General features: G+C 48.3%; 1 protein-coding gene across 1 annotated transcript; it reads right to left on the bottom strand.

Moving 5' to 3' along the window:
• Positions 1–314: 314 nt before the first annotated feature.
• LOC100281969 (phytoene dehydrogenase-like) lies at positions 315–9,416 on the bottom strand. The gene is given in 2 exon segments (NM_001154886.1): positions 315–732; positions 9,237–9,416. Coding segments are annotated over 2 exon segments (396 nt in total). The 5' UTR covers positions 9,363–9,416; the 3' UTR covers positions 315–462.
• Positions 9,417–19,419: the final 10,003 nt, after the last annotated feature.

Raw genomic sequence — 19,419 nt, forward strand, 5'->3', positions numbered from 1 at the left:
CCAAGGCCTCAAGATTCTTTTGTACAGGAGGATTCAGCTCCATGGACTGCTCCCCTGCAGCCAGATTTCCTTTGGCTGAAAATCTGCAGGAATCTTGGTGGCAAGCGCGTACACTGCAAGATGCAGTTCGCCCATTGATCCAGAAATTACAACACACACAACAGTGACATGTTTCTTGTGGAGCAGTAGGCAATGATTGTGCCCCGCAAATCCCGGCACCCATGCATCAATTTCCTAACACTAATAATACACTGTGACTGTGAGGGACAAAACCCAACTGCTGCCTGTTTGTCTGAAAGTTACTACAGCACAACTTGGAATCTGATTGCATCATTTCAACGGTGGGAACACCTACAGCTACAGCTACAGCGTTGTTTCCTCAGCCAGAATATATAATAATATGTTTCCCGGATAAGCTCAAGTGTTGGCAAAAGAATCTGCATTGTGGCATATGGATGGAAATCATTGGGTAGTAGAAATGTGATAGGCCGATTTTACTTTCTTTTCCAAGAGGGCAACATGCTTGTCGAGCATGGACACCACTGCCTCAAACTCAGTCACCTGTTGATCTATCGCATCAATCTGCGACACGTAATCCTCGAAGCCTCGGTTTTTCTCATTCAGCTGCTCTACAAATACTCGCAGACCAGCGGCGATGTCACCGTAGTTGCTGTATTCCTGTGATACGCGATCATTCATCTTCTCAAGCAGAGCAAGCTGATTGTTAGTCCCCTGACAGCAATGACAGAAATCAAGTGACTGCCAATATATATATTAAATTGAATAGAAAGTTGCATGTAACCGCAAATGCCAGCCACAACATAACCAGTACTCCACACATTCCAAACTATAGTTCACAATAGCTTTTCCCTAAGTCAAATATCTCTAACTTTGACTAGTTTTTTTAAAGAAAATATATTAACATATTATGGTCATATATAGACCAGTAACAGAACACACCATGATAACAAGTTAGCCTCCATTCCAATAATACTGTACATTCACTTTTGTTGTTTTGAACTTCTGATCCAGCATCCATGAAAACAAAATTAAGGATTAAGTCTATTTTTGGCCCGACTTTTGCCTTTGTCTAATTTCAACCTCCAACTATAAAGGCAACGACTATTGTGCAAACAGTCCTTCTGTGTAAGCGTACAAGCTAACTATCTGATCCATTAGATCGTGATCCAACCGTAAGTCATATTTAACACTTAAACCCTTCCACCACCAACTCAATAATCTTTATAAAAAACCCTCTAACAAACTATGGTTGTATATGTGGTTGAATCGTAACCTAACGGATCAGATGGTTTGGACTGCTTGCACAACAGTCATTGCCAACTATAAAACCGTCTAGTTTTCGCACCCTAACTATCAAAACCGTTTACTTTTTTTTGTTTTGAACTTCTGATCCAGCATGTCCATGAATATAAAATTAAGGATTAAGTTTGTTTTTGGCCCCTCAACTTTTGCCTTTGTCTAATTTGAACCTCCAACTATAAACCCTTATAATTTTGGCACCCCAACTATCAAAACTGTGTAGTTTTTACTCGAGAGCCATATGAAAACAACTCAAAACAGCCTTATGGGTCAAAATTGAATGGCTTTGATAGTTGAGGAGCCATATGAAAATCTACAATTTTCTGGTTGACTATTGTTTCATTTTAAAACATTTACAACCCCAAAATTCTGTTTGAAGAGTTAATTTGTAAAAATTATTTGAATGAATTGGGATGGAGAAATAAGTCAAGTTAAACTTGTTGACATAGTCATATACATGAGATAGATTGTGTATTTAGAAAAAAATATCGGTACCAAAGATTAATTTGTGATAATTTTAAATTTTATTTATGATAAAAATACAATAATGAGTAGATAAATATTTTAATACATATAAATATTTATCAGTAAGTAAATCTAATTTATAAATTTGTTCATAAATATCTAAAAAATAAAGTGCTTGATTAAGTCTATTCTCTATCCATCAACTCTTTCTTTTGTCTAACTTGGATTCTGTAAGTAGAGGGACTCTAACTCTCATCAAGAGGATGACACTATGAGTTAGGGCAATGTTCTGTTTATTTCCTCAAACACTACACAATGCCATGCCCATCTAAGGGTTGGATACACATATTTATAGCCCTAGAGGCTACACTACCACACCTTCTTACACACACTACACAACAGAATTGTCCTCTAGATGCTAAAGAGACTACAAAGGACAGTAAAAAAGCGACGGTTGTCCTCTAGATGGTAAAGAGACTACAGAGGACAGTCAAAAAGCGACTGTTGTCCTCTAGATGCTAAAGAGACTACAGAGGACAGTCAAAAAACGATTGTTGTCATCTAGATGCTAAAGAGACTACAGAGGACAGTCAAAAAACGACTGTTGTCCTCTAGATGCTCAAGACTTATTCCATCATTCTCCCCCTAAGTCTTGGGCGTCGTCTTGTGGGAAAGTTGGGTCATCCCGGACCTAGAGCAAAGCTCAAGAAACTTGATCTTCCCAAGGGGCTTGGTGAGTAGGTCTGCAAGCTGATCCTTGGTGCTGATGTAGCGCGCCTTGATGCTCCCTTCTGCCAAGCAGTCTCGGATGAAGTGGTATCTCATCCGGATGTGCTTGTTCCGTTCATGGAACACGGGGTTCTTGGCCAATGCCAGAGCGGACTGGCTGTCCACCCTGAGTTCCACCGCTCCAGTGTCTCTCCCGAGGAGATCGAGCCAGCCAGAGCGCCTGAGTCGAAGCAGTGGAGGCCGCTATGTACTCGGCCTCGCAGCTGGACATGGCCACCACCTACTGCTTGACGGACTGCCAGCTAATGAGGCACTTGCTGAGGAAGAAGAGGATCTCTCTTGTGCTCTTGCTAGTGTCGATGTCACCGGCGTGGTCGCTGTCGTTGTACCCGACAAGGTGTGCCTCCCCAGGGTACCTCGGGTAGTAGAGACCATGGTCGAGAGTCCCCGCAACATAGCGGATGATCCTCTTCACAGCCTGCTCATGCTCCGTCGTCGGTCGCCGCAGAAACCGACTAACGTAGCCGACGGAGTATGCCAAGTCAGGCCGTGTGTAGACGAGGTAGCGAAGGCTCCCCACAAGACGACGGTACTGTGTAGCATCCACCTCCTCCGTCGTGCTGTTGCGACTCAGCTTCAGCCTCTCCTCCATCGGAATGAGAGCTGGGTTGCAGTCGGTGAGCCCAGCCAGCTCAACAATGCGCTTGGCGTAGGCGGTCTGGCGAAGTGTGATCCCGGAGTCTCCCTGGTGCACCTCAATCCCCAGGTAGGAGAGATGCCCCAGGTCACTCATTTGGAAGGTGGCCTTCATCTCTTCCTTGAACGCTGCCACCTCTACATCCTTGGCGCCGGTGATCAGCAAGTCGTCGACGTAGACACCCACCAGCAGGGCATTTTCTCCATTGCCCCGCCGATAGATGGCCGCCTCGTGCGGGCTTGGCATGAAGCCCATCCTCTTGAGCGTGGAATCCAGCTTGGCATTCCACGCCCTTGGTGCCTGTCACAAGCCGTAGAGGGCCTTGCGCAAGCGCAACACCTTGCCCTCCTTGCCAGGGATCGCAAAATCTGGTGACTGGTGTACATAGACCTCCTCCTTTAAGTCGTCGTTAAGAAACGCCGACTTGACATCCATGTGATGAACATGCCAGCCCTCCTAGGCTGCCAGAGCGAGGAGTCGCACGAATTCCATCCATGCCACAGGGGCGAAGGCATCGTCGAAGTCGATCCCCTCCTGCAGCAAGAAACTGCGTGCCACCAAGCGAGCCTTATGCTTGATGATGGCGCCGACTTCATCCCTCTTCAGTTTGAACACCCACTTAAGGGTGATCGCGTGATGACCATGAGGGAGATCAGCGAGCTCCCAAGTGCGGTTCGTCTCAACCGCGTCCATCTCCGACTGCATCGCGGCACGCCAAGCCGCATGTTTCTCAGCCTCCGCGAAAGACCGAGGCTCACCATCGTCGCATGCAAGATGCAACTCTCCTGCCAGAATGCGAGATGCTGGGCCCCGCACCGACGGGTCGATGAGAAGGCCCTCCACCCTTCGATACTGCAACGGCTCGCCGTCGTAGCACGCGTCGACGCGCTCCTCGTCGTTGGAGAGCGGGGTCACGAGCTCCACTGGGTCGTGCTCGACACGAGCTGGTGTCAGAGAGGACGTTCCCGGAGAGGGTACCATCGGTGCTAGAGTACGTGGTGGCGAAGAGCTCGTTGTAGCCAGAGTCGTGGTTGGAGTGCGTGGTGTTGAAGAGCTCGTTGTAGCCGGAGCTGGAGAGCGTGGCGCTGGAGTCGGTGGAGACTTGGGGGCTGGGGTAGACCTGCTCGGAGAAGAGTTGCCTACTCCCCCAGCTCCCTCAAAGTGGACGTACTCGATGGTGAAGTCGTCGTACGTCGGAGTCGTGCCGTCGTCCACCGCTTTGTCCCACGCCCATCCTCGCCCTTCGTCGAACACTACGTCGCGCGCCGTGCGCACACGCTGTGTTCCTGGGTCAAGGATGCGGTAGGCCTTCGAGACCTCCGCGTAGCCAATGAACACCCCCGAGGTGCTCCTATCGTCGAGCTTGCTGATGTGGCCAAGCTCCTTGGTGAACGTGAGGCAGCCGAAGACCCGTAGGTGAGAGACCGTCGGTTTGCGCCCATGCCAAGCCTCGTACGGTGTCACCCGTTGAGAGCCTTGGTGGGCGAGCGGTTGAGGATGTAAACCGCTGTCACCACCGCCTCTCCCCAGAAGACAGCCGGCATTCCCCTCTGTTTGAGGAGAGCCCGAGCCATCCCCACAACCGTCTGGATGCGCCGCTCGACAACGTCGTTCTGCTGCGGGCTGTACAGCGCGGATTAGTGGCGCTGAACGCCCTCATCCGCGCAGTAGGACGCGAACTCAACCGTCGTGAATTCGCCGCCGTTGTCGGTGCGCAGCACGCGCAACTTGCGGTCGTACTCCGCCTCCGCAGCGACCTGCACACGCCTGATGGCGTTCGCAGCCTCTCCCTTGCTACCAAGGATCATCACCCACATGTAGCGGGAGAGATCGTCGACGAGCAGCAAAAAGTAGTGTCGTCCTCCTGGTGTGGCTGGTGTCATCGGGCCACACAAGTCCCCATACACGAGCTCGAGCCTCTCCTTGGCTCAGAAGCTCGACTGTTGGGGAAAGGGGAGCCGTATCTGCTTTGTCAACACGCAGACATCGCATAATTGCTCCACATGGTCAAGGCACGGCAGGCCTCGTACCATCTCCTTGGCACTGAGCCGCTTCAGGGCCTCGAAGTTAAGGTGCCCGAAGTGCTTGTGTCATTGCCATGCCCCATCGTCTCAACGAGCAGCAAGGCAGCAAGGTTGTGCCACCTTCACATTGAGGATGTGCCGATTTGGACTCCTGCGTACCTTGGCAAGAAGGCGACGAGAGGGGTCCCAGATCCTCATGACTCTGTGCTCGACCTCCACGCGCGAACCGTTCTCATCTAGCTGTCCCAAGCTGATGATAGAGTTCCTCAATGCGGGGATGTAGTAGACTCCGGTGAGCAGCCTGTGCTCACCAGACGCGGCGGTGAAGACAATTGAGCCGGCGCCCTTGATCTCTACGCCGGAGGCGTCCCCAAACTTGACGAAGCCTCGGACGCTAGAGTCAAGCTCGGTGAAGAACTCCCGTCGACCGGTCATGTGATGAGTCGCCGGTGTCGAGGCACCATCCTTCGATCATGTCTTTGCTGGAGCCGTCGCCGAGGAAAGTGCGTGCTTTCGACTCATCAAGGTGGAGGATTGCCGTTGCGGCCGGTGCCGCTGGAGATAGCTCGATGCTTGCATGTGCTAGGAGCATAGCCTCCTCCTCCGCCTCCGCCTGTGCGACGTTGGCCTGACCACGTCGTGGCTGTCGACAGTCCCTGGCCCAGTGTCCAAGCTTGCCGCAGTTGTGACAGTCGTCGTCTCGTGCCAGCTTCTTGTTGCCGACGGCGCCGCCTTGGGCACCTCCACGGGCACCACCCTCAGCATGTTCTCGCGCCCCGGCCTGTGCGCCTCCACGCGCCTTGCGCGGCTTGCCACGTTTGCGGCCTCGTGTCGAGGACTCCCCCTTCTTTTTGTCACTCCGGCAGGCCTCCCACTACTCCCGAGTGAGATGTAGCTTCCCGCCGATAGTGATAGGCCCAGAGGGAGCCTGTGGTTCGTCGCCGTCGACCACCTTGAGACGACCTATCGCCTCTTCGATTGTCATCGTGGAGAGGTCTAGCAGAGACTCGATCGAGCGAGCAATCTACTTGTACTTCTCGGAGATGCAACGGAAGAGCTTCTCAACAGCTCTCTCCTCATCGTAGGTGTCGTCGCCGAACTGCACCATCTTTTGCAACACAGTGTTGAGGCGGAGAGCAAAGTCATCAACATCCTCACCTGACTTGAAGGCCAGGTTCTCCCACTCCTTGCGAAGTGCCTGCAGTGTGGTCAAGGCACGATCGCTGCCGATGCGGGTCGCAGCGATGGCGTCCTAGGCCTCCTTGGCAGTCCGCTTCTGGGAAAGCGAAAACTGCATCTCGGGCGGGACTGCAGCAATGAGGGCATCCAGTGCCCGTCGATCCTCGTGGTAGTCGACGTCGCCGTACCGAACTGCTTCCCACATGTGGCGAACCTGGAGCCGTACCCTCTTCACTGCGGCCCACTCGACGTAGTTAGTCTTGGTGAGGGTAGGCCACCCACCGTCGGGACCGATGTCCCTGACAATGGCCTGGGCCATGCGGCGACCATGGTACCAATCCAGGGAGGGAGAGCCGCGCCGCCTGTAGAGGCCGCGATCTCCGTCGACTCGGTCGCCGCCGCCGGGAGCACCGCCGGCGTGTCTACGCCCGTCTGGGCTGCCGCCGAGTGCGCCCTCGCCCGGAGCGCCGTCGGTGCGTCGACGCCTATCTGGGCTGCCGCCACGCGCGCCCCCATGGGCATGTGTGGCTGCCCACTGTGCCGTCTGCTCTCGCGCTGCTTCCCTCGCCAGCCTGAGCTCTTCGTCGGTGTTGTCGTCGACAGAAGCAGAGTTGTCGGCTCTACTGCCGCGCAGAGCCTCGAGCTCTGTTGCCGCCGCACGTGCAGCATCCGCCGCCTCCGCTGCTTCTACTTCCGCTCTCGATGCTGCCAATTCCGCTGCCGCCAGCCGTGTTGCCCTCGCCGCTGTCGCTGCAGCCGCTCCTGCTGCTCGCTCGCGTTCTTGTGCCGCGGCGACCTCGGCCTCCTGCTGGCGCCGCGCACTCGAAGTGACCGAGCGTAGGGACATAGTGGGCTAGTAAGGGGTCGCTGCGTGTGGAAGAGGCTGTCTCAGACGAAAGGCTGCTCGTCTGAGTAGGAGAGCAAGGAATAGTTGGAGCTCTTGCTGCGGACTGAGTGTGGGGAGAGGCGTGCGAAGGAGATGAGCAAGAGATGTTTAGGCTGCAGTATAGTTTGGCTCCGATACCAATTGTAAGTAGAGGGACTAACTATCATCAAGAGGATGACACTATGAGTTGGGACAATTTTCTGTTTATTTCCTCAAACACTACACAATGTCATGCCCATCTAAGGGTTGGAGACACATATTTATAGCCCTAGAGGCTGCACTACCACACCTTCTCACACACACTACACAACAGGATTGTCCTCTAGATGCTAAAGAGACTACAGATGACAGTCAAAAAACGATTGTTGTCCTCTAGATGCTAAAGAGACTACAGAGGACAGTCAAAAAGCGACTGTTGTCCTCTAGATGCTAAAGAGACTACAGAGGACAGTTAAAAAACGACTGTTGTCCTCTAGATGCTAAAGAGACTACAGAGGACAGTCAAAAAGCGACTTCTGTCCTCTAGACGCTCAAAACTTATTCCATCAGATTCCTCAACTACCAAAATTGTTCATTTTTGAACCCAGCGCCATTTTGAAAATCACTCAAAACCTTCCGAGGGGTACATGAACGGTTTGATAGTTGAGGTGCCAAAGTTAGACGGTTTTACAGTTAAGGGTTAAAATTCGACGAAGGCGAGAGTTCATGGGACAAAAAATGGACTTATTCCTATAATTAATGTTTAGCGAATGATGGCAGTCTAGTGTAGCCACTCAGCTGCTCACACGGTTATTAGCCGAATAGCCGTTTCTTGCCATGTCAAGGGAAATGATTAGCCTCTTGTTGTGTAAAGTATTACTAAGGGCTAGTTTGGAAGTAAGGGGAGACAAACCAGACAGGGAAAGCCCCCTAGGATTGCTCACTCTACGAAATGACAAGGATCCCAAGGGGATTTGAGTTTCCAAACTAGCCCTAAAGTTGCAAGTAGTGAGCTAGCCAGCTAGGTCAATGGGATCTGTTGCCATTTCAGCCTACAAAAGTTGAGTGTGCCCAAATCCCAAATCCATACTCGTACTCACCAGTAACCACCCAACCTGGTATTCTTTTCCGGTCAGTTTCCAGCAAAAAATGGGGGTTAGATAATTGAGCCGTTCTTCTCTAATAGAGTCTGTAACTATGAAGCAATATTAGAAACCACTCAGTGATCACAACTTGCAGTTACAAACTTACAACTACCACTACCGTCCAAACAAATTCATTCACAGGGAATTCATTTAGACACACCCACACTACAAACAGCGTAGCATCTTTAACACATAAATAGTAGATACTTCTGTCGGCAACAGATGTTTGATACTATCCCCGTTCTTAAATATATGACACTGTTGACTTTTTAAAAACTTTGACCAGTCGGTTTTTTTTTTGTAAATTATCATTTATTTTGTTACAATTTGTTTTATGGTTGTTTGGGCACTTAAAAATTTACAGTTTCGAATAAATATTTTGAACAAGACGATTGGTCAAAGTTTAAAAAAAATGAACGGCGTCATGTATTTAAGACCGGAGGGAGTACGTTTGGAGGTGCAGAGCTACCGCCGTCTCCCATCATTTGAACCCAAGGGTTAGCACATATGGGACCACATGCACACGCAATAATCTTCATACTAATTACTACGAATTTGAAGCTGCTGACCTCCATTAAAGCAGGACAGTGGGGAAGTCATACAAACTAGGGTTACGGCGTGCTTTGCTACCTTGCCTTACCAAATCATCGCAAAGCATTAGCAGTTGACTCATGCGCACTTAAAATTACTCTTCTCGTAGAATCGATAACCGGGAACGGAACATAAACATTCAGCTTATCGAAATCCACGAAAGAGAGAACGCGGGTGTAATTGCGGACCCGCGAAGGATTCGATTATTCTCGAGAGACAACCTGGAGCTCGCCGCGGACCATGAGGGAGACGTTGGTGAAGAGCTCAGCCAGCGACTCCGACAGCTCGTCCCGCCGCCCCACCGCCTCCGCCTCTGCCTCCGCCACCGCGGGGTTTACACTCGCCATCGCCGGCGCTGGGCTTCCTCCGAACAACTGAACCTGGAGCTCGCCTGCCGTCTTGGATCGCAACGACGCCGCTCTTTGGTTTCATGGCGTGGCAAAGGACCAGCCAACGACATTAGGCCCGTAAGGCCTACTACGTGGTTGGTGGTTAACTACTGATGGGCCGATGGCGTGTGGTACCATGAGTCCGCCTCTGCGGGTTAATGGCGCGGCCTGCGGCTATCGAAACCGAGCAGAGATCAGCAGAGCTGCAGAGGGCAGCTTGAGGCGGCTGGCTGCAGGTCTAGAGATGGCAATATTGGTCACAACTATCGTTATCACGAATCACCAAATTCACTCTATTCTTCTCCTATCAGTAGTTTAGACGAGGAGAAGCTGTAGATCATGTTTTCCTTCCCAGAGCATGACATATAAAGCACACAAGAGATACGATATAGGGTTGGATCCCTGATCTCTTTTTTTCTCTATCTTATGAGAGAGGTACATGTTCCTTATATAGAGACGTGAGACACATCAGAGTTAATTTGGTATTTGCCCATATAACCCTAATTAGGATTTCTTAACACTCCCCCTTGGGCGAATACCACGACCAACACATGACTTGTTAAAACTCTCAAAAACCTAGTGGAAAACATACGGAAAAGGAGCGTATGGTGACACATATTGTATTTGCACTTTGTTGACTCGTTAAAAACATCATGTGAGAAACTTCAGGAAAACTCGCCAAGGGAAAAAGAGTACAACAATTGTCACCAGGACATATTTTGACCTTCTAGATTTACATTTCTTCTCTAATACCTACCAAATTCAGGTGTTACTCCTTTTCTCACCTCTATAGATTTTCATTTCCCATCTTTTTAATAGATTTTTGGGTTACTTATGTGAGAGATGTATTAATTTCTTTAGGGCTAGTTTGGGAACCTCAATTTCCCAAGGGTTTTCTATTTTCCCATGGGAAAATGAACTAATTTCCCTTGGAAAAATAGAAATCCCTTGGGGAATTGGGGTTCCCAAACTAGCCCTTAGAATATTAAACCTAGGGGAGATATGAATGTTTGCATCATGCTGAGCTTAAACTTTGTTTTTGGTTGATGCACATGTTTGAAATATTTGAAATTAAAATTGTGGTTTGATTTGATTTTAATTCCATAGAGATAATAAAAAGAAAAGAAATTAGAAATTCAAAAGGAAAAGGAAAAACCATTTCAGCCCAGCCTCGGCCAGTCGGCCCAACTCGGCCTAGCTCCATGCGCGCCCGCACCCTCCCTTAGACAGGCGGACCCCACCTATCACGCTCCCTCTCTCCCTCTGCCCGGTGGGGCCGACCTGTCAGCGCCAACCTCCTCAGCCTCGCGCGCGCTCCCTCTATCTGCACCGCGGGCCTGGCCCCGCTGCGCCGCGAACCGTTCACTCTGCGCCCTCTCTCTCTCTCTCTCACTGCACCGTGGGACCCCCTATGAGCTTCGCCTTCCCCGCGAACCACCGCTGACCAGCGTGCACGCACGCTGAGAACCCCGACCACGTCGCCTGTCCACGCCCCCAGCTCTCTTTTGAGCCCCACCCACACCCGCTCTCCCTCCCCTGCCTCATTTCGCCCACGATCGCCCTCTCTCGTGCTCTGCCGCCACCGCCAGTGCTCGCCGGAGGAAAGCGCCCGCCGTGCTGACCGTCCAGAGCGCCAGACGTCGCGCCAAGCCCTCCCGAGCGTCGTCACGAGGTGAGAAACCTGTTCTCGTGCTCTGGTCGTCTTGATTCTACCCTGCCTTAGCTAATTCGTGCTCGCTAGAGCTTCGCCGCGCCAGTTCTCCGCGTCCGCGCGATGGTTGGTCGATTCAGCCCCTCTTCGAGCCCCTGCTTTGGTCTGTAGTATCCCCCTCCCTCGCTGAGCTTGCCTTGGCCTTATCACACCCGATTTCCCTTCCTCGTGGCCAGGATTGCTCACCGGAGTTATCCCGATCCGCACGGAGCGCACCCTCTGTCGTTCCCTCGTCCCCAGTCCTATTCTCACGGCTGGAGCCCCGCTAGTGAGTTCGTCGGGCCCTCCTCGTCGGTCCTGGCCAACTCCGGTGACCTCAAATCCCTTGGAGCCCGCACCCACCCCATCTCCCGTGACTTCGCCACAGCGGATAGGAGTAGCGCCGCCCAAAGCCGTTAACCCCTGTGCGCCAGATCTCAGCCACATGTCCATGATCCAACAATCTAGATCGCTGGATACCGGTTCGGACGCGCACCCTGCCTTTTGGTCCCAACCATCGATTGATTGCGCCCCCTGGCCCCGACCGGTCAGCCCGCCTAACCCCCCAGTCGCTGACCTCCCTTGCTCGCCTATCAGTGCTCGTCCATGCCTGCACGCGCGCGCTCTCGATTGGATCTAATCTCGTTCGTTGATCTATGATTAGATGACATAATATTCTATTTGTACCCAAATAATGCATATAATAATGTTTACTTTTTTGGATATGTATATTGCATAATTTGATGGGATTTGCCTAAATAAGGATTTCCTAGAATTACCAACCCTATTCCTTGAATTACCCTGGGATAAATGCTTTGCTTAGCAATTCTTGCTATTGCTCAACTTGATGAATATGATGTCACTCTTTTAATGATACTATGTTCCGAAAATGAAGTCTTATTATGATGTTAACCCGATGGTTAAACAAGAACATTTTGTGTTAAATGGAACATGGAGTGACCACCCAGGATAACAGTGCAACCAAGAGTGCTATAATGGCTCTAGCTTTGGTAATTAGCTCTATAGACTTAGTGCTTAGCAACCCTACCTGAAAGATGGGCAAGAGGGGCGGCAGTGGTTTGGTGGCAGCTCATGTTAACATGGAGTGGTAGTCTTGGCTAAGTTACCTCACCTAGAGGGCCATCAATATTGACGTGGAAACCTTAGCGGGTGGCTTTGTACTAAGGATATTTTGTGAAAGCCTCATAATGGATCCCTAGCCATTCACCTCGGCAGTGTTTACGGGTCCGATCAACCCAAGGCTAGATGGGATACATGGCTTGTGGGTAAAGTTGTACCACCTCTGCAGAGTGTAAAACTGATATGTCATCCGTGCTCATGGTTAAGAGCAACCTGGACCCTCACATGATAATTGAACTTAAAGATGGAAAATAAATCGAGATCTGATGGTCTACCAATGGTTTTCTTAAGTGATTTCACTTAAGTGCTTTTGATATAATCCTATACCTTTGATTAATTGGGATATTTGGGATACACACTTATTAGTAAGACAGGTGTTGCTAATAAAATATTGACCAACTAAAATGCTTACCACTTATCCATAGCATACCTTGTTAACTTGCATTAATTTTCCCCCACTTGCTGAGCCCCGACCATAAGTGATCTCACCCTTGCTAATATTTTGATCAGAGGGTGATGATGAAGACTTCGTTGATGAGGTTGATGAGTTTTGAGTCTAACGATGCGCCAGTCACCTTCCTGTGGAAGAGTGTCCATGTTATTTCCGTCGTACTTTGATTATGATACTTGTTAAAGATACAATGATCTAGATGATGTAATAAAGTTACTCTACTCTCTTTACACCTTTATTACATTGTCTTTTGATATATTACACTTGTGACATCAACATATGTGTGGAAAATGGATCCTGGCCCACATATGCTATGCATTCGGTTTTGCACCTAGAACAGGGTGTGACACCCGAGCTCACCGGAGCTCCCCATCGAGCCGCTAGCGCCCCAGATTCCCCACGGCGAGGCTGCCCCGCCGTTCCCGACCGTGGTCCGCCATAGCTGCCTGATCCTTCTTTTCTCCCTGTCCCCCGTTCTCTCTTCTCCATTGCGCAGTCACCGGTGAGGGCCGACGACGCCGTCGTGCCGTGGTCCTCTGGTCGACCGCCGCCACCCCATGTCCCCCTTTTTTCCCTTCAGCGTCGCCTGCCCCGGCCATGGCGCCTACGCCATGCACTAGCGGGAGGTAGACGGTGACTCTGACATTCATGGCCCACTGTCAGCCTCCTGACACCATATCCCTTTCACCCATCTCTCGGGTCGCTGATAGGCAGGCCCCGCCCGTTAGACCGCCCTGCGCCCACTGCGCCTCACTGCTCACCCGAGCCACTGGCTGTTGGGCCCGTCCATCCAGTCCTCCACGCTAGACCCGAGCCACTGACTCCCTCACCCCACCCGTCAGTCGCCTGTGCCCCGCGCCCGCGCGCCTGCCCCCGTCGGTTTTAATCTCGGCCATTTATCCGAGATCCCACGACCGAGGGAACCTGATACCCCTTCGCGTGGCCCTTTTATTAAAGAAACCCTGGATTTCTCGAGAATGAACCTGTCGTCCATGTTTCTTTGACCTGAGTCCCTAAGATCTTGCAGTTAGGCCCTCGGGCTTTTATTTAATTAGAGAAATGTGTTGAAAATAGAGTTTTAAATCCCAAAACTTCCAAAATTCATAACTTTGTCATATGAACTCTAAATTAAGTGTTTCAAATTTCAAAAATGTTCTTTATGACTTTGTCTATCTGCTGGAATTATATTCATACACTGTTTTAATGTCTCAATAAATAGACAACCCCTAGTTTAAAAATGAAGAATTAGAGCCTTAATAAAATAAGACTAGACAACTCTAACTAATGTTCTAATTTTGAAACTTAGCATCACCTAATGATTAACCCCATCATTACACTAACCTTATTTGAACAAATATTATATTCACATAGACTTGGTTAGTGAGCAACAAACCACCCTATGTAGTGATCTACCCTAGACTTAGAAAACACTACACTGTTTACACCTTTCTGTTGAACCTATGTTTACTCTTTTACAACTGTTTGGTGTATTGTTCTTTTATTATTCCCCAAGAGCATTGAATGAATGATTGTTTTGCTTAGACAACGAGCAGTCCATGATTCCCAAGGGAGTTACAGGAGAAGTTCCTGAGCAGCAACTTGGTGAAGGCAAGTGTCCTCTGAACCATTATATCCTAGTTACTTTATAATTCATTTTCCCACATACCATGATCAACCTAAGGATTGACTAGTTTTCTGTTTATCCTATCCTTGATTACCCTTTTGAGATATAGCTATTATGATTAATATCATGCTAGTGCTTTACCTTAATCAATGAACATGATGAGAATACTTTATGATACGGTGATGTTATTCTGATTATGATGATGAATTTGTGGCACTAAAGGGGACTTGGTTTGTTTCCGGAGTACCTCTCCGTAAGGACCTGTTTGTTGGATGACCACCCAGGAAAATAGTACAACCATGAGGGTGGTGTGGGATGCCCTTAGCTGACTAATTAGAGGAACTTGAGGTGTAGTTGGCTTCGTCGTTGTGCCATCAATGGGGTCCAGGCACAGTACTTGCTCTGCCGAGGCTGGGTGCCAAGGTTCTTTAGTTTTGCTTTTGTTAGTCACCCCTCCTGCGAGGAGAGGTACTGTGTTTATCAAACTGGAGAAATCTAACAGGCGGCTATGACCTCTGGGGAATCTTTGTAAAAGCTACATAGTGAAACCTTGATGACTCACCTTGGGAGTGTTTAAGGGTCTATACAACCCAAGGAAAAAGGGATCATGGCTCGTGGGTAGTGTGTGCAACTTCTATAGAGGCTTAGAAACTGGTATATCAGTCGTGCTCATGATTATGAGCAGCCTTGGGAGCTCCTTTGATTACATATATTCTAGATACCTTTATGATGATGGTTTAATGATGATGATTATAAATATGGGTGTTGGGGGCCTTCCTCTTCCGAAGGTCCTCAAAAACGTGGCTAACCATATGTTTTCAGCATGATTATGAATAGTTACAAGAAGCTTCGGCTTTGGGATGGAGGACTTCTCTTATGACAGAACGAAGGGAAATAAAGAATGGGCGACGAAGCTGGAAGCCAAAGGACTTCAGCTAGACATGTTGACGAAGCTCAAGTATGATGATGACTGAAAGAGGATAAAGGCCATACAGTCCTTAATAATTCATGTTAAGATTATAGATAGTTGCCAGGGACATAAATGTACTTTTATCCGGAATGTGTCTCGTGCCTATAAATAGATGAACAGTAACGTCGTACTGTTCACGCTGAATTGTAATCACTCTCGCGTCATTCTCGCACCCTCATCTTCTGACAAGCCGAAGGTACCAATGTAACATGAATATTATTGGTGTTTATTCATGTTTATAGAATACAAAAATAAATAGATTATTGATACATGATTATTATTACCTTTATTCCTTTGTATTTATTTACTTTCTTATCTATATTTATATGCTGAAATGATGAAGGTATGTCCTTCATGACCTTTGTCTGAAGATCATTATATCCGAGAGGAAATAATGCTTCGATGGACAAAGGTCTTTAACCATTAACAATCGTGTTGTCTTGTTCTTGATTCATAGCATTTGAGAACAAGTGACCAACATTTGGCGCCCACCGTGGGTGAACTCACTTCCACAACCTTCGGCAAGCATCAACCTTCGACATGCTGCCGAAGAAGGCAACGGTGCCAGGGGCTGCCCTGCAGCCACTGGACATAAATCAGGACGCACTCTCCCTGCAAGAGGCCAGGAGCCAAAAGAGAAAGGCCACCAGTCGTACTCTTTAGGAGGAGCAGCTCGACCAGGAAATCAGGGATCTAGAGGCAATCTATCAACAAGTGCAAAGGAAAAAGGAGAAGATGCTTTGGCTAGCCGACCTTCAGAAGAAGATAGATGAAGCCGCTGAGGAGATGTGTCATCTTACTCAAGATGACCAGGACCGAAGGCCTCAACACAAGGAGCTTCGTTAGGAAAGCCCATTCCACAAAGACGAATGATACGCCGACTTCCATCAGGGTAATTTTACTTTTGATGATGCTTCTTCTCTGGCAGCAGAACTGCAGGCTACCCTATGGCCACAATCCTACAAGCCACCGCAGTTGCCCATGTATGATGGGCACTCAGATCCAAAGCAATTCTTGATGAGCTACGAGGCAACAATATCCTCGTATGGGGGCAACACCACTGTCATGGCAAAGTCCTTCGTCATGGCAGTCAGAAGTGTGGCCCAGACATGGTTCTCCTCCCTTCGGTCAGGGATAATCACATCATGGCAAAAGCTCAAGGATATGCTAGTCACTAGTTTCCAAGGCTTTCAGACGAAGCCAGTCACTGCTCAGGCTTTGTTTCATTGCACGCAAGACCATGAGGAGTACCTTTAGGCGTATGTCCGAAGGTTTTTGCGTTTGAGAGCACAAGCGCCTACAGTTCCTAATGAAATTGTCATTGAGGCCATGATCAATGGGTTTTGGCCAGGACCTATAGCCCAATACCTTGCCAGGAAGCCCCCACAAACCCTAGAGAAGCTCCTTCAGAAGATGGATGAGTACATCCAGGCCAATAATGATTTCCGCCAAAGAAGGGAGGAAGCATACATGTTTTCTGAGATGACCAGGGGCTTCGAAGGAAGACTTCATCCAAGGCATGTCAGGTCAATCCATAACTCCAATGCTAACAATGAAAGGCCCAATAGTGCTCAGAGCGGCCATCATAGCTCACAGTCTTCGAGCATGCAGCAAGAACGTACCCTTAATTTGGCCATCCCTGCTCTGTTGCTCGCGTGATTGCTCGCTAGAGCAATTCCGCTCCGCCGTTAGCCCGCCTCGCCGTGGTCTGCGCTCTCTGGTGCCCCTGCGCTAGTGTGAAAGCCATGGCTGAGCTCGCCAGACCACCCTGGTCGCGCCCAGGCTAGTCCCCAAGCCCCGGGAGCCCCGCCGTGGCCTGCCTCCTCGTCGGCGAGTCCTCGCCGCGGGACCGAGCGGTGCCACCGCGCCCATGTCCTCCCCTGGCCGTTAGATCTCGGGCATCTATCCGAGATCGGACGGTTTAGACTTAACCCAAGCGGATCTAATCCCAGCCCTCCGATCTAGATTCAACCGCCTCTCTCTCCCCCCTCCCGCGTCTCTGCCTCTAGGCCCGGCTGGTTAGCTCGCCCTGACCCGCTGACGCCCTGGCCCCCGCTTGTCAGCTGCGTCCGCATGCCCGCGCTCGCACGCTCGCCCACGCGATCTAATCTAGGCCGCTGATCTCTAATCTGATGGTCGAGATTACCTCGTACCCCTTCACGTGAGAGTTTTGCTTAAGAGACCCCCTGGTTTTAGGAAATCAACCCGCTGTCCTCTGTTTTAGCACGTAGGCCCCTGGTTTGTTTTAATTAACCCCCTGTACTTTTATTTAATCACAGATTTAGCCCTAATTTCATATTTCAAACTTCAAAACTTGTTTATTTCATATCTTTTTCATATGAACTCCAAATTTAGTGGTTCAAATTGCAAAATGTTCATAAAATTATTATCTGTTCAAATAAAATATGATCAACTGTAATATGTATACTTTATTTTTACACTTAGAATATAGGATTAATGTATGTGTTAATTTATTTATTTAATGAAATAAATAAAATGAAAGCCCTAGGGGTTAAAATATATTTAATCTTGTGAGATCAGTGACATGCATTACATGAATTCATTTTTGGTTTAACTTTTAGGTCTTAATGAAATAAATAGAATTAGGTATGTGATTATGGATAACACTTAAAGGATAATCAAATTCCTAAATGTGAGTAGTTCATCGTATAATCTAATCTTTTCTTTGTTTAATTATTACTTAACCTTTTTGAGTTATGTTTCAACACTTAGAGAGTAATCAACCCCCAATTAAGATTAGTCCATTTTACAACTTGATCTTATTCTCCTTTATTTTAGTGTTACCTCTTTTTTGAGTTGTGTTCCAATGTTTGTACATGTTTGATGTGATGTTCATTTTTGTAACACCCCGGGCTTTAAGGGACAAAGCCGGGTGCATCTCATACATGCGCCAAAGAAGACAACATATATAATAACAGAGTGTATAGAGATAAATGTCACAATAATCAGAGTATTTATTACATTGCAGAAGTCTTACAAAATAAAAGATAAATATAACAGGATCTAAAATCCATCCTTGGCGCTAGAAAGTCAACTGGGAGACGCCACCTAGATCGAATCGAACTCCTCGATGTGTGGCTCCACTTGAACCACCTGTACTTCTCCTGTGGGGGGGGGTGTGAGACAGCAAGGGTGATGAGCTCACACATGTTTATCGCTCAACAAGTTGTGGGGAATAATGTGACATGAACTCACCAAAGGTGGGAGTTCATGTGAAATGTAAAGGCTGATCAACAAAATCAAGGTTGAAGCTGAGCATTGCTTTTATAAGTTGGTCAAAATTTTATTAGTAATTACTAAGTGTAAGTAAATACCAAACCATAATAAATAATAATAGAACAAAATTAATAAATAATCCCATGCAAATGCATATGACAAATTGAGTTTAGGTTCCATATTTAATCATGCGAGAGTCCTGAGCTGCTCATGACCGTGAGCTTGGCTAGTATACCAGTTTTACACTCTGCAGAGGTTGTACCCTATACCCACAAGTCGTGTATCCCATGTCACCAGGGTTTGCAAGGCCGCCATCGCAGCAAAATCAACCCGAGAAGCTCCTTGCATGCAACTCCCCTACTGCCCTTGCCCCTTTCGGGTAAGGTAGTCTTCCACTAGCTTTCCTAGTTAGTTGGCCAAGGGCGTCCCATTAAACCCTTGTGGTGGCACATGTTTCTCAAGTTAAGCTTCATGTTTCAATTAACATTAATGATCTTGACATGAACATAAATAAAATAACAGAATAATTGGAACATGGATATAATGGAATATTAACCCAAAACCATATAAAGCAATAACAAAAACTACCCAAGTGATTCAGGGGTAAACAAGGTAAAATATAATTAGACTAGGGTGACCTATTGGGTCCCATCAAAATTAAACCTATGCATTGAATAGTGATAATAAAGAGCATTATTGGGTAACAAAAGTGATCAAGGGCATAACTTGCCTGACACTTGAGATTCCAGTTACCAGGGTGATTCTTCGGATCCTCGAAACCTCGCGCTAGTCGTAGCAATACAAACAAATAGTGTATAGACAAAATTAACATTACACCAAACATAAGTACAAACTGAATAATAATAATCTATACGTTGCTACGAGATCGTGGGAACGAGAACC

The sequence above is a fragment of the Zea mays genome, chromosome 5 (assembly GCF_902167145.1).
Source record: "Zea mays cultivar B73 chromosome 5, Zm-B73-REFERENCE-NAM-5.0, whole genome shotgun sequence".
NCBI classification, from domain to species: Eukaryota; Viridiplantae; Streptophyta; class Magnoliopsida; order Poales; family Poaceae; genus Zea; species Zea mays.